General features: G+C 27.7%; 2 protein-coding genes across 2 annotated transcripts; one reads left to right on the top strand and one right to left on the bottom strand.

The window, feature by feature from the left end:
• Positions 1 to 800: 800 nt before the first annotated feature.
• LOC108692888 (phosphatidylinositol glycan anchor biosynthesis class U protein) lies at positions 801 to 3,180 on the top strand. The gene is made up of 4 exons (XM_018201441.1): positions 801 to 1,185; positions 1,850 to 2,052; positions 2,135 to 2,819; positions 2,893 to 3,180. Exons 1-4 carry the CDS (start codon positions 1,056 to 1,058, stop codon positions 3,144 to 3,146), a joined length of 1,272 nt encoding a protein of 423 aa, XP_018056930.1. The 5' UTR covers positions 801 to 1,055; the 3' UTR covers positions 3,147 to 3,180.
• Positions 3,181 to 4,458: 1,278 nt separating this feature from the next.
• Positions 4,459 to 11,501, bottom strand: LOC108692887 (putative helicase MOV-10). The gene is made up of 11 exons (XM_018201439.1): positions 11,376 to 11,501; positions 11,065 to 11,144; positions 10,062 to 10,532; positions 9,507 to 9,671; positions 9,277 to 9,433; positions 9,061 to 9,197; positions 8,728 to 8,850; positions 7,435 to 7,646; positions 7,066 to 7,342; positions 5,376 to 5,670; positions 4,459 to 4,779 (listed from the first exon to the last, which is right to left on the bottom strand). Exons 2-11 carry the CDS (start codon positions 11,094 to 11,096, stop codon positions 4,459 to 4,461), a joined length of 2,190 nt encoding a protein of 729 aa, XP_018056928.1. The 5' UTR covers positions 11,097 to 11,144; positions 11,376 to 11,501.
• Between the last annotated feature and the right edge of the window lie 1,297 nt (positions 11,502 to 12,798).

Genomic DNA, 12,798 nt, shown 5'->3' with positions numbered 1-12,798 from the left:
TCTATAATAATTTCTTTTAAAAAAATTTTAGGAAATTTATAAAATTATATTATATTAATAAAATTGATTTTAAAAAATCATCAAATATATGCATCAATAAATGTGAAAAATACATATACAATTATTAGAATGCTTTTTATATAAAAAATTTCAAAATTTTTTTATATAGTAATGCTAGTTTCTCATTAAGTTTCTAGGAATAATATTTAGCAAATTTATTTATAAAAATTGATTAATTTTAGGATAAATAATATAATTTCAGTTATGTTGATATTGCGTAGTTTTTGCATCTCATATACATATGCAGTTCCATAATTTATTATTAAATTTATTCAATTGACAAGATCAAAATTTATATGATTTCTATCAATCTCGATGAGAATACACTTGTAAGTGGCATTTAACGATAATTGACAATAAGCATTAAAGTACTTCATATCTAAAGTAAGTAAATTAAAGTTCCATCAAAATCGCGGCAATTCTTTTTGATAATATAATAATATGTAATATATTCATAATTATGAATAAGTGCAAAGTTTTATTGATCGCATTCCACAAATATAATATGTTTATTTTGCAAGTTGTTGGAAATTTTCTTCGTGTTGATTAGATTAATACTTTTAATTCTAGAAGGAAATATTTTCTATTTCAACCACAGCGAAGAAAATTTCCAACTGTTGTAAAATAAACATTCTGCTGAACGCGGCTGTGTATATGTATGTATGTACAAGTGCATGTATCAAGATATTCGGGAGTGTCATATCACCGATATGTGAACACCAGTGAATGCTGTAGACGGCGCGGCGTCTTGATTTCTTCACATTTACAGCATGATCTCTACGCGATAATTGAAGTAGATGCGTAAAACGTATCGTGCGGATTAAGTGACGACCGAATCAGGAAAGATCCGCAGGAACTTTCAGTTTATCAATAACGGTACTTCATCGTTATTCTCGTTGGTAAATATCCTGGACACCGGTGTTACGAGAGGTTACGTCTCCGCGAGCGGGACAAATGAATCGATTGTGGTAGTGGGAACAGAAAGATAAGGGATCATGTCAAGAAAGTGGTTGTCGAATTTCGCGCTAGCCGGTACCATCAGATTGCTGATAATGAACTCCGAGTACCAAAAGATCATCGGTAACCGTGTCGAGGTGTCGACTGCCTTAAACTCCTGGAAGAGAGGTTAGTCGGATCATGCTTCGGTACATCCTTCAATCATAGGAGCATAGTTTTGTTTGCGATTATGTTCGACTGCTTTTCTATTTTAAATTAAAATATTAACACCCTCAGAATTGTTGATATTTATTTTCTATTATTTAACTCTTTCTGGAGCGTGTCTATCGGATCCACTAAGTACATAGTGATCATTTGAATAATAAATATTCTGATAGTAGAGTAAAACTAATTCAACTTTCTCTGAAGTAATGTTAATAGATAATAAAAATATTTAAATATATAAAAATTCATAAAAATAATAAAATAATAAAAATACATTATATTTGAATTTATTACTACTAATTTTTAATTCTTGTATCTTGTACTATTGAAGTAATTATAGTTTTATACAAAAATGTCAAACAATTCAATTTTCTTTACATTATATTTGCAAGTTTGAATTATTATTATTAAAATAAGTTTTCAATAAATTCTTTTTTATACAAGTTATATTTTTATACAAGTTATTCGTTTTTGATTTCTTGAAATTAATTAGTATCAACATAAATTAAATAGGACACAGCGTCAATAATTGTATCAGATTAGATTTTGAGGATTAAATATTGTTTTAATTAATTAGGAACAGATCAGTTTCATAATCATGAAACTTAATATGTTTTTGAATTTTCAGTAACCGAAGGAGTTTATCTGCATAAATTTGGCATAGACCCATACGAGGGAGATCTATTTCACGAGACTCCAATTGGCTTATATGTGTTCACTCTGATGCAGGAATACTTACCTCAATGGGCATTATTTCTACTATTTGTTGTCGTTGACTTAACGACTGCCCTGTGCCTCGCTCATGCAGCAAAACATTACGCATTTGAATTGGTCAGTACAATATTGGAATTTAAATTTGTCTAGTTTAAAATCTTTTTGATAAAAGTGGTACTTATTTCAACTTAAATTACAGACAATGAAAAAGAAAGAGGAAAAGGATGAGAAGGAGCTTAGTAAAGATGTTCCCAACACGTCTGCTCTGTACGTTTCCACAGCATATCTATTTAATCCATATATAATACTAAACTGCATTGGCCTAACAACTACGGTTTTTACTAATCTACTTTACTCAATCGTGCTGGTGTCAATGACGAGACGCTCTGTGCTTTGGAGTTGCGCAACGATAGCGTTATTAACATTGCAAGGACTCTACCCCATGTCACTTATGGTACCGGCAACTATTTACGTCGCTACTACGGCGAAGAACAGAAAAATCAGTATTGTTACGATGCTAATTGTATTTACGAGCATCCTGGCAATCCTATTTGCTGTTTCTTATTGTATCATGGGAAGCTGGTCTTTCTTATGGAGTACCATTGGTTTCATTCTAACTGTTCCGGACTTACGTCCGAATATCGGACTGTATTGGTACTTCTTCACAGAAATGTTCGAGCATTTCAGATGGCTTTTCATCGCATCTTTTCAGATAAATGTCAGTTTATTGTACATAGTCCCTCTAGCGCTACGGTTGCGACGTGATCCAATGTTACTGGCATTTTCCTACCTGGCGATAGCTGCCATATTCAAATCTTATCCATGCATCGGAGACGTGGGTTTCTATATATCTCTACTGCCGCTGTGGAAACATTTGTTCCAACGTGAGTTTAATTCATGATATTCTTATTGTATTATTGAGAACGGTGCGAATTATTCTAATACGTTTTTTTTTAGATATGCAACAAGGATTCATTGTAGGTTGTTTTTTACTGTTTTGCACGGTCTTTGCCCCAACTGTGTGGCATCAGTGGATCTATTCTAGGTCAGCGAACGCCAATTTTTACTTTGGAGTAACACTGGCGTTCGCCATAGCACAAATCTTCCTTCTGACGGATATCTTATTCGCCAGCGTAAAATACGAGTTCGCAGTTCAGCACGGTATCGATAAGAAAATTAATGGGAATGAGGCTAAACTGCTACTCGAGTAAAATAGGCTTTTTTTAGAGCGAAATGTACAATACCCTGCCGATGAACAATGATAAGTGATACATGTCTTTGAATCATTGCCATGTGAAAAAAATAAATAGTTTTTTACAAAAAAAGTTTGTCTTTATTTTGATCGATTAATACATACATTTATTTTTGGTTAAAACACTTATAATATCACAATACAAACTTTCTTTTAAAACTTGCTTACCTCTAAAATATATATTGAAACAATTTAATAATTTATAGTTAAAACCATATACGTATTCATGATTAAAAAGATCAAGAATTTTTTACACACTTCATTTTCAAATTACATAATCGATATATAAAAAAATCATATATAAAACTCTACTATAAAATTATTATGGTAATAATTATTATACATTAATTACATTCCTATAGTTCTATACTTGTAAAAATATTTTATAATTTATTTTTAATTAAATATTTTAATTATTTTAATTAAATATTTGATATGAGCATACTTATTATAATGCTTCCGAAAATATCTATTTTAAAGAAAATATTTCACTTAAATGTATGACTACGATCCATTTTAATGCTATAAGTGCTTGGAAGCATTGATAATGCCAAAAAGACATATCTAATATAGTTGACTTATAAAACAATTATTATATCGGAGATGTATACATATTAAGTCATATTTAACTTTAAAACTTCATAATACTGACATTTTTCAATACTTTAAATTATTTTAAATTATTTGAAGACAATGATGGAATTATTTTGAACTTTTTTTTCGAACAAAGTCTTTATTCTTAATAATTAATTTAAACGACATATTTATTTTATTAAGTAAATTAAGTATTCTGTGTGTAAAATCTCTGTTGCTTGTATCCGAGCTTGGCGACTTCTTTCATATATCTGTGCGCATCACGCTCAGACACACGAGCAATAGAGATTTTATACGCAGAATACTTAATTTACTTAATAAAATAAATATGTCGTTTAAATTAATTATTAAGAATAAAGACTTTACATTACCAAAAAAAGAAGTTCGAGATAGTTCCACCATTGTGCAGAGTACTTTATTTTATACATAATAATATAAATATGCCGTTTAAATTAATTATTAAGAATAAAGGCAACAATTAAAAACAATAATATTTAACTGTTTCATACTTAAAATAACTCCTTTTTTTAGTAACTTTAAGCCTTTATTTTTAATAATTAATTAAAAATAATGCAACAATTAAAAACAATGATATTTCAAACAGTTAAATGTACAATACATTTTGCATTCGAAATGTGCAATCAATGCCCATTAAAAATCTACATCAATCGTTATTTTTAATCAATCCTTAAAGTCAAGCTTTCCATTTTACGTACAAGTACATCAAATAATGCTTCCGTTTTTCTTTTTTCTTTCTGCTCGGTAACGATTAAGTTTGTTGATGTACCGCTATCATTACATGAATAAGTTTGAAGATTGCCCATTAATTTTGCTATTTTACAGTTCTTTTTTAACGGTAACTGTTTAAACGGAATATATCCATTGTGCTCTTTACAATAGTCCCATAATAGTTTCCAATGTTCGTTTTTGCATAGTATATTTGGATTTCCTATTATTATAGTAAGTGCTTTTGCACGTGTTAAAGCAACATTAAATCTCTGCAAAGAATGTATATAATTTTTTATATTATATATATAATAGAACATAAAATAATTTTTATAAAATTATGTATAATTTTATAAAATTTAGGATGATGTATGGCTTTATGTAAGCCAACAATTACTTATTATTGATCTCAAATCTGATCTTGATTCATTTATGTATAGTTTTGAAAGTTGATTAAATTATTAGCATAGGAAGTGAATCGTAACCCCATTAAAATAGAAACTCATATATTATCTACAAGTAATTGGTATATAAACATTTCTTCTGTTTTATATGTAAAATTGGTTTATATAAATATATAATATTAGTATATGCACAACAAATATGACATAAAATGAAATTATAACAACTGTTGGGATGTCGTGTGACTTCGTGTGAGAGCAACGGATTCGTAACTGACAAGTCGCGAGTTCTCGCATCCCACATATATGGAAAAAATTCGTAATAAAAAATATTAATTTACAGAATAACTTTTTAAATCTAGATGACTGAGTAAGTTCAGACATAATGGTGTCACTCATCTCTCATGATTATTACTTCTATAACTATTAATGCTCTAATTTGATAGTACATGAAATCAATAACATACCTTTGGATTGGACAAGAAACCAATGTGCTCTTCGCTATCGTGTTTGAAGAGTTTTGATCGTGCCGTCGATAATATTATCACATTTCGTTCTTGTCCTTGAAATGTTTCAACTGTTCCCACAGTTATATCTTTATAATTCATAGCTGTCAAGTAATGTTTAATGTGCAGCTGTTGTCGTGTAAAAGGCGTTATGATCCCAATATCCTTCTGTGTTATCGCGTGTGTCTTAAATTTGGTATTCATCAGTATATCTATGTATATTAATACCGACAGTACTTCGGCTGTGTTATAGACACTGCAAATATGTTTATACAATATCAAGTAAACATAAAGGTATATAAGTATTAGGTGTAGTAAAAAAATCCATTATTTTTCCATTCAATTTCATACAAAAATAATGGATTTCTTTTTACTACACCTAATATAAAATAGATAATTATACAAAATCAAGTGTGAATTTAAAATAGAAAGATTGTGGAAGAGTTGTGGAACTTTGGTTATTAATAAGTATATAAAAAAGTTTACAAGTCGGAAATTCACTTCGGAAAGAGAAAAGATCAATTTGATCAAATAATTTTTACTATCGCTAATCAATCTTTAAAGTTTCGAAATTTTAAGTAAAATTATGTACTCGATGAGGCTCGAGGATAGTAAAAATCCGATCGAACTGATCTTTTATACATGTTAGTATTAAGATTCCACAATTTTTCCGCAATCTCTCTAATTCAAATATAATCTCAAATTCATACTTTTGATTTTTTCGATATACTCTATTTAAAATTTCTCAGATAAACTAGGATAACTGTCCATATTACTATGTCCATATCTATTAGTGCCTTTGTACTTAAATAAGAAAATAAAGAACATAAAGAAAATTAGCACAAAAAAAAAGATATATTTTTTTATTAAGTTAAATTATTAACGCATATGATACCAAAGACAATATTCTATTTTTTAATCATTAATACAACAAACATTTTTCGAAAGATATATATTTAAACGAATTTATATAAAATCGAGTAATATTACAAGATTTTAAGCTGATTCCTATTAGGATGCTCTGTATTGGAACTGAGAGCGTTGTGTTACGAGTATACATTGAAATTGTAATTAAAATAATGATTTATGCAATATTAACTTAAACAATTAGCATACATCTATTATCTATTTTAATAACTCTATATTAAAATGAATCAAATATAAGTACAAATAGATACATTAATAAGGCCTCTTTTTGGAAGGACACAGTAACAAGGACAAAAATATTGTCTTTATTACAAAAATTATTAATATATTTATTATAAAACATTAACTTTTTTTTTAGATTAAAAAATATTTTAAAAACTGAAATAACTGAAGAACTAATATTGATTCAAGTAAATAAAAATCAAGCTATAATATAATATTTATAATATAATATTTAATAATTAATTCAATAATGAGCAAATTTTGACTTAAAGCACACTAAGAGGGACAGTTGCCCTAATTATAAAAAATGAAGACTTCTGAATAGTCTCTATGATTGTATTGGATTGTGACATTATAAATAGGAAATGAAATGTTGAAGTTTCTTGCATGCCATTTATAAATAAAGACTAAGAATTAATATGGTCGCAATGACTACTCAGAAGTCTTAAATCCTGCTTTAAGACAATTGCAATAATACTTATATAGTTAAATATATATCAACCTTAGAGATTCACATCTTTGTTCTGTGCCTAATACTTCTTGAAATATCATGGGAAATTTTTTATTGGGCAACTGCGACCAGTTTAATGCCATTTGCGTATTAGCTCCTCCACAGAACTTCAATTCGTCGTTATAAAATAATTTATTTGACATATATAAAAGATTTTCGTGACTACGATAATTTTTAATTAATTTTGTTATGTAGTTCGGATTATATTTTCCATCCTGCATTTTATACGGATCACAATCATTCATTAATCTTTCTAACATGGATCTTCCTGTTAGAATAATAATAATAGTTAAAAAAATGCAATATAGATTATATGGCATAAATGGTAATACCATTTATTATCAATAGAAAAAAACTTACCGAGCAAACGCTCAATTCTCCTGCAACGAATTACAGGTCCTAATTGATAAGGATCGCCTGCGATAACAATTTGTGCTTGAAATCCGATCTCTTCATCTTCAGCTTGATTTGTTATTGCGAGAGGAATTAACATATCTGGTTCAGTTGCTTGACTTGCCTCGTCAATAATTATGTAAGAAAAATGATTCTTCCGGAAATTTTCATCAATCAATCTATAATAAATAGTATGAGATATTATACAAGGTGAGACACAAACAAAACTGGATCTCGAAAATTAAATACGATAGGGAAAAATGTTTCAAACAAAAGTTATATGATTCAAAGGGGGACAAATAATGAAATTATTAAAAAAAAAATCGATTTTTCCTCATGAAGATATCCATTTTTTTTTAATGAAAAATGGTATATTTTTTTACACAATGTGGTTCCTCTAATTATTCTATATATGAAAGTATTGAGGTAATGATATAAAACAAACCAATAGTTTACGAGATATGTTATACTTTATTGTGGCACATTTTGATATAAAATATTAAATAACTTGTAAATTTAATTTTTTTATAATCGTACCTTAATACTTTTATGAACAGAATAATGAGATGAATTGGTGAAAAAAAAACACATAGTAGTTTAAAAAGTATCCATTTTGCATACATATTTTTTTAAAGCAACTACGTGTTTTAATTCATCTTATTAAATTATTAAGATACAATAAAAGTATTAAGGTATGATTATAAAAAAATTAATAGTTTACGAGTTATTTGACATTTTATGTCAATACATGTTAGAATAAAGTATAAAATATCTCTAAACTATTGGTTTTTTGATACATTATCTTAATACTTTTATATGCAGAATAATTAGAGGAATCATATTATATAAAAAAAAATCATATCATTTCATTTAAAAAAATGGAGGTGACCTCCATGTGACCTTGAAAAATCAATTTAAAAAAAAAATGATTTCATCATCATTTGTCTCCTTTGAATCATAACTTTTATTTGAAATATTTTTCCCTATCGTGTTTAATTTTCGAAATATTCCATTGTTTTGTTTTAGATGTTTCACCCTGTATATCTTTTAAAAATTTAATTTAATAATATCAATTTAATTATAAAATATTACATCTAAATAATATATAAAAATCATATATAAAAATTCATATATAAAAATGATTAATTTTATTTAATCATACAAAAATTGCTATTAAAAATAAAAATTTAGACCAATGTTTAAAATAATATACACATGCACAAAAGATGAAAAGAATACTGAATAATACATCAAACATACCTTATGGATGATGATAATGTTGAAATAATAATTTTTTTCAATAGCAGTACATCTTTCGACAAAAAAATTGTAGTGTCTCCAACAAAATTCGCACATGGTCGGATCTCTTTGTCCACAGACGACCTATTTTTCAATGAACAAAATTCATTTTATATATTTATGTGATTTTTATCATATTTTATAAAATTTGTCACAATTAAACAGAATTGATTAGAAATGAAAATGATATTTAAAGATATAAAATTTTTTGTGTGATATCATTTATGTTAGATCTCTACATAATAAAAGAAAAGGAAAAAAAATCAAGAAACTTATATAAAAATAAAATTTTACCATTCTCTAGATGGGGCATACATTCGATATATCAAGTTTATTGGAATATTTTTAATTAATCTTTTGGTGATTTCATCAGCTGCTGCATTAGATAGTGTGCATACCAATATATTTTTCGTTGGATATTGTCTCACAATCTATTAATTAATCAAAGAATTAAAAAATAGAAAAAAAAATAAAAAATCATTTTATTAGACGTTAAATCTAAGAAATTACCTGACATATAGCCTCAACCAATGTCGCAGTCTTTCCAGTACCTGGGGGGCCAAAAATTATATAAGGTGCAGGACGCGCTGTATTATTTAATATCTTCATCACTGCTTGCTTTTGTCGTTTATTCTCTTTTATATTAGTATTTATCCATTCAATATCACTATACAACACATATTTATAGTCATGATAACAATATAGTTCCAAATAATAAAACATTTTATTTTAAAACTTACAATTCCATATCTGTACAATTTGTCTTCAATTGTGGATATATAATTTCACGCCAATTACATTCATTTATTATCATTAATACATAATGACAGCATCTTAATGGCCAATGTTTGCTTTGAAAATTAATATTAAATCTTTTTTCTTTGTCTCTCAATATTTTTGCCAGTCTAAATAACAAAAAAATTAATATATGAAATTAATTCTATCATTATTATACTAATATATTACATTATTATAAAGACTAAATATATTTCCAAATTAAAACATGCAGACGTTAAAGTTTTTTAAAGTAATGTCAAGCAAAAGGCTAAATTTGATTCTTTGATCTTGTCTTTTCATATAAAAAATTCTGAATAAAAGAATATCATTCATAGAAAGTATTCTAAATAAATTCAAGATAACTTGGTAATGCATTGCAATACTGTGTTCCTTGGAGAATAAAAACATAAAAAAAATATAGAAAAAAGAAACAGTAATATTTTATCTCAATAAGTATAGATGAAATATATTAAAGTAGAAAGAATATTAATCCATAATAAAAAAAGTATTAAACTTACTCAGGATGGGGGGGCTTTACTGTAACTTTATTTTTTAATATGTTTATGATTTTAGCTCTAATAGAACTGCTTGTACGAGCTTTATTTGTAGTTTCACGAAAAATTGCAATATCACCTGGTCTAATTAGCTTAGAAGGCTCAATATTTAAAGATGTCATGTTGATAATAAAATTGTTTTCTGAATCATATCTCTCAATTGCATAATTTAACAATGTGTATTTTTTCATTTCAAGATCTAGTTCAAATTGTATTAGATACAAGCATATTTTTAATATGATTAAATAATTAAGCTCTGTTATCCTTTGTACATTCGGCAAACTTTCAATGCATCTTATGTAATTATTACATAAATCTGAGCAGTGACTAGAACTCTGTCCTAGATATATATTTTTTAATGCACACTCTAAATCATATGGGAAATTAATTTCTGGTAACGATAGTATTTGTGCTACTGCAGGTGCTGTACATGTCCTAAAAAATTTAATGGCACATTAAATAACTTAAATAATGAATTAAAAGTAAATATTTCTTTTGTACAAAGATAAATATGTAAAACATTAATATGTAATATGAAGATATTATAAACTGCTCACATTATGTGTTATATAGCATGTTACTTGTAACACTATTATTGTTATCATTACCTTTTTATAATAAGAATTTGGTAATGACATTACAATTTTTTATAATAATAATAACATCAGAATTGAGAATTTTTGAAAATATTTGTTATCTTAGTTTTTCGTTAAAAAGAATAAGTTTTATTTTCAAAAAATGACTGTTCCAACTTTAGCATTATTGTTACTATTAAGAAAAATTATAAATTGTAAATTACTAAATCATTATTACAAAAAAATAACAGCATTATAAATAACGTGTCATCCTTGATTATATGTTACTTCACGTTGTATATAAAAGTTACATTTTTTAATTACTTTAATTAAAAAATATATTAAATAAAAATATATTGTTAATATCATAAATAAACATAAATTTTTCTTACATAAGATTCTCGGGCTTATTTTTCTTCTGCATGATGAAAATATATATATTCGTAAAAATTGCTAAATACAAGTATTACACCTAAAAAACAATTTTATAAATACAGAAAAAATAAGAATAATATTAAAACGTTTTCTAATTCTGCACAAATACATAATCAACAATCACAAGAGAATTTGCGAGCATTTAATGCAAATAACCACAAATTTCACATCGAAATATGAAAAATATCTCTAAATAATTAAACTAATGCTCTTTTTACACAATTTGCTTAAGTAACAAGTTTTTTACATTAATATATAGGATATTTACCGTTCATACAAGTTATCGTGATAAAACGAAAGTCACGTATTACTCTAAAGAATTCAATAGTTGCAAAATGCTGATAAGCTATATATATAATATACACAATATCCGTAATCTTATCCAGTGTGCATCTTTATCCTCTCGGTGTTATTTGCAGTTATGTTTTATGAATGAGGGGACTCCCGCTGGGTGCAGAGAGTGCATTCAATAAGTGTATTCAGAACAATTCAAACTATAATCTTCTTCATTTCCTTTAATTGGATTCCTCGCGCCGAACTAGATTTGGCCATTGATGTTCCTTCGAAATATAAATTAAGATAAATTGAATACAAGGCACCGATTTCTTCGAACCGGGCATAATAAAGAAAGATGATGTAATTCAAATGAAAATGGCGAGGCGCCGCCTCAAACACGCTTGCAGCTACGACACTTCCGCGCCACACAAGAGAAATAAAGAGACATGATGGAAATATACAAGGTGAATCATCCGGTGGATGCGCAATCGTTCAAAAATAGTGGGGAGCAATGAACCAATCAGCTTTTACCCAAGATGCAAAATTCAGTATGGCCGACTCTGAGTGTTGCTGCGTATTGCCGTCGTACGTATCGTATCGTCATAGGCTGCGTTTCACGCATGATGCGCATATGCGCATTTATCCCTATTTAACATTCGATGAATAACAAGGATAAATAATGCAGCATGCGCATTCATGGCGTGAAACGGGACGCAGCCTTAGAAGTGTCAATAAAGTGTCGAATGCCAAATTGTTTCGTAAAAAAATGTAAAAGTCATACAAATTATGTGTTTAATAAGAATGTGAATACTTCTCATTCCCTAAAGATCAAGAGTTGCGATTGAAATCCAAGTTGAAGACTTGTTTCAAAGATGATGACAATTTTAAGGTTACGCATGATAATGACTACTATTTCCATTAATTTCAAAAATTACATTGAAATTAAATTGTTTCTAACGTAAAAAATAAAATTATAAGCATCTCCGCTTGGGTAACAACTGATTGGTCGAAATTTTAAGCCTCATCCTCAATGCCGTCATTATGCGCAATGATTTTTGTATATTTCCATCATGTGAAGAGATTTCAAATAATATAATGCAATGGCATTGTCGAAGTCGACAACGCTTTTCAAAAATATATTCGAGATAATGCAACACCCGAGACAAGAAGAGACTTTGTTCGAATGGTTCTCGAGACTTCAAATTATAATCCTGGTGGCAGAAGAAAGTGAAATAATTTGAGGTATGTGCAATAGCGATTTGATTATAGCCAATCAGAACAATCTTGTCCTAACAGTGCAAAAAGCAATAGTATAAAATTAGATTGGATAGAATTGAAAAAATTTAGAGAAATAGGCATAGGGAAGCTATCAGGATATATCTATGCAACTTGCATAGCCGCATAAATGTATGCAT

This window comes from Atta colombica, unplaced genomic scaffold (assembly GCF_001594045.1).
Source record: "Atta colombica isolate Treedump-2 unplaced genomic scaffold, Acol1.0 scaffold83, whole genome shotgun sequence".
Classification (NCBI taxonomy): Eukaryota; Metazoa; Arthropoda; class Insecta; order Hymenoptera; family Formicidae; genus Atta; species Atta colombica.
This window is presented reverse-complemented; position numbering and strand designations above follow the sequence as displayed.

Excerpts from the sequence above, each read along its gene's own strand:
- LOC108692888 (XM_018201441.1), top strand. The coding sequence starts at position 1,056 with ATGTCAAGAAAGTGGTTGTCGAATTTCGCGCTAGCCGGTACCATCAGA. Across the intron at positions 1,186-1,849 it reads CTTAAACTCCTGGAAGAGAG|TAACCGAAGGAGTTTATCTG; the intron begins GTTAGTCGGATC and ends TTGAATTTTCAG. Across the intron at positions 2,053-2,134 it reads AACATTACGCATTTGAATTG|ACAATGAAAAAGAAAGAGGA; the intron begins GTCAGTACAATA and ends CTTAAATTACAG.
- LOC108692887 (XM_018201439.1), bottom strand. The coding sequence starts at position 11,096 with ATGCAGAAGAAAAATAAGCCCGAGAATCTTAT. Across the intron at positions 9,672-10,061 it reads GTAAAGCCCCCCCATCCTGA|ACTGGCAAAAATATTGAGAG; the intron begins GTAAGTTTAATA and ends TTTGTTATTTAG. Across the intron at positions 4,780-5,375 it reads GTTTCTTGTCCAATCCAAAG|AGATTTAATGTTGCTTTAAC; the intron begins GTATGTTATTGA and ends CATTCTTTGCAG.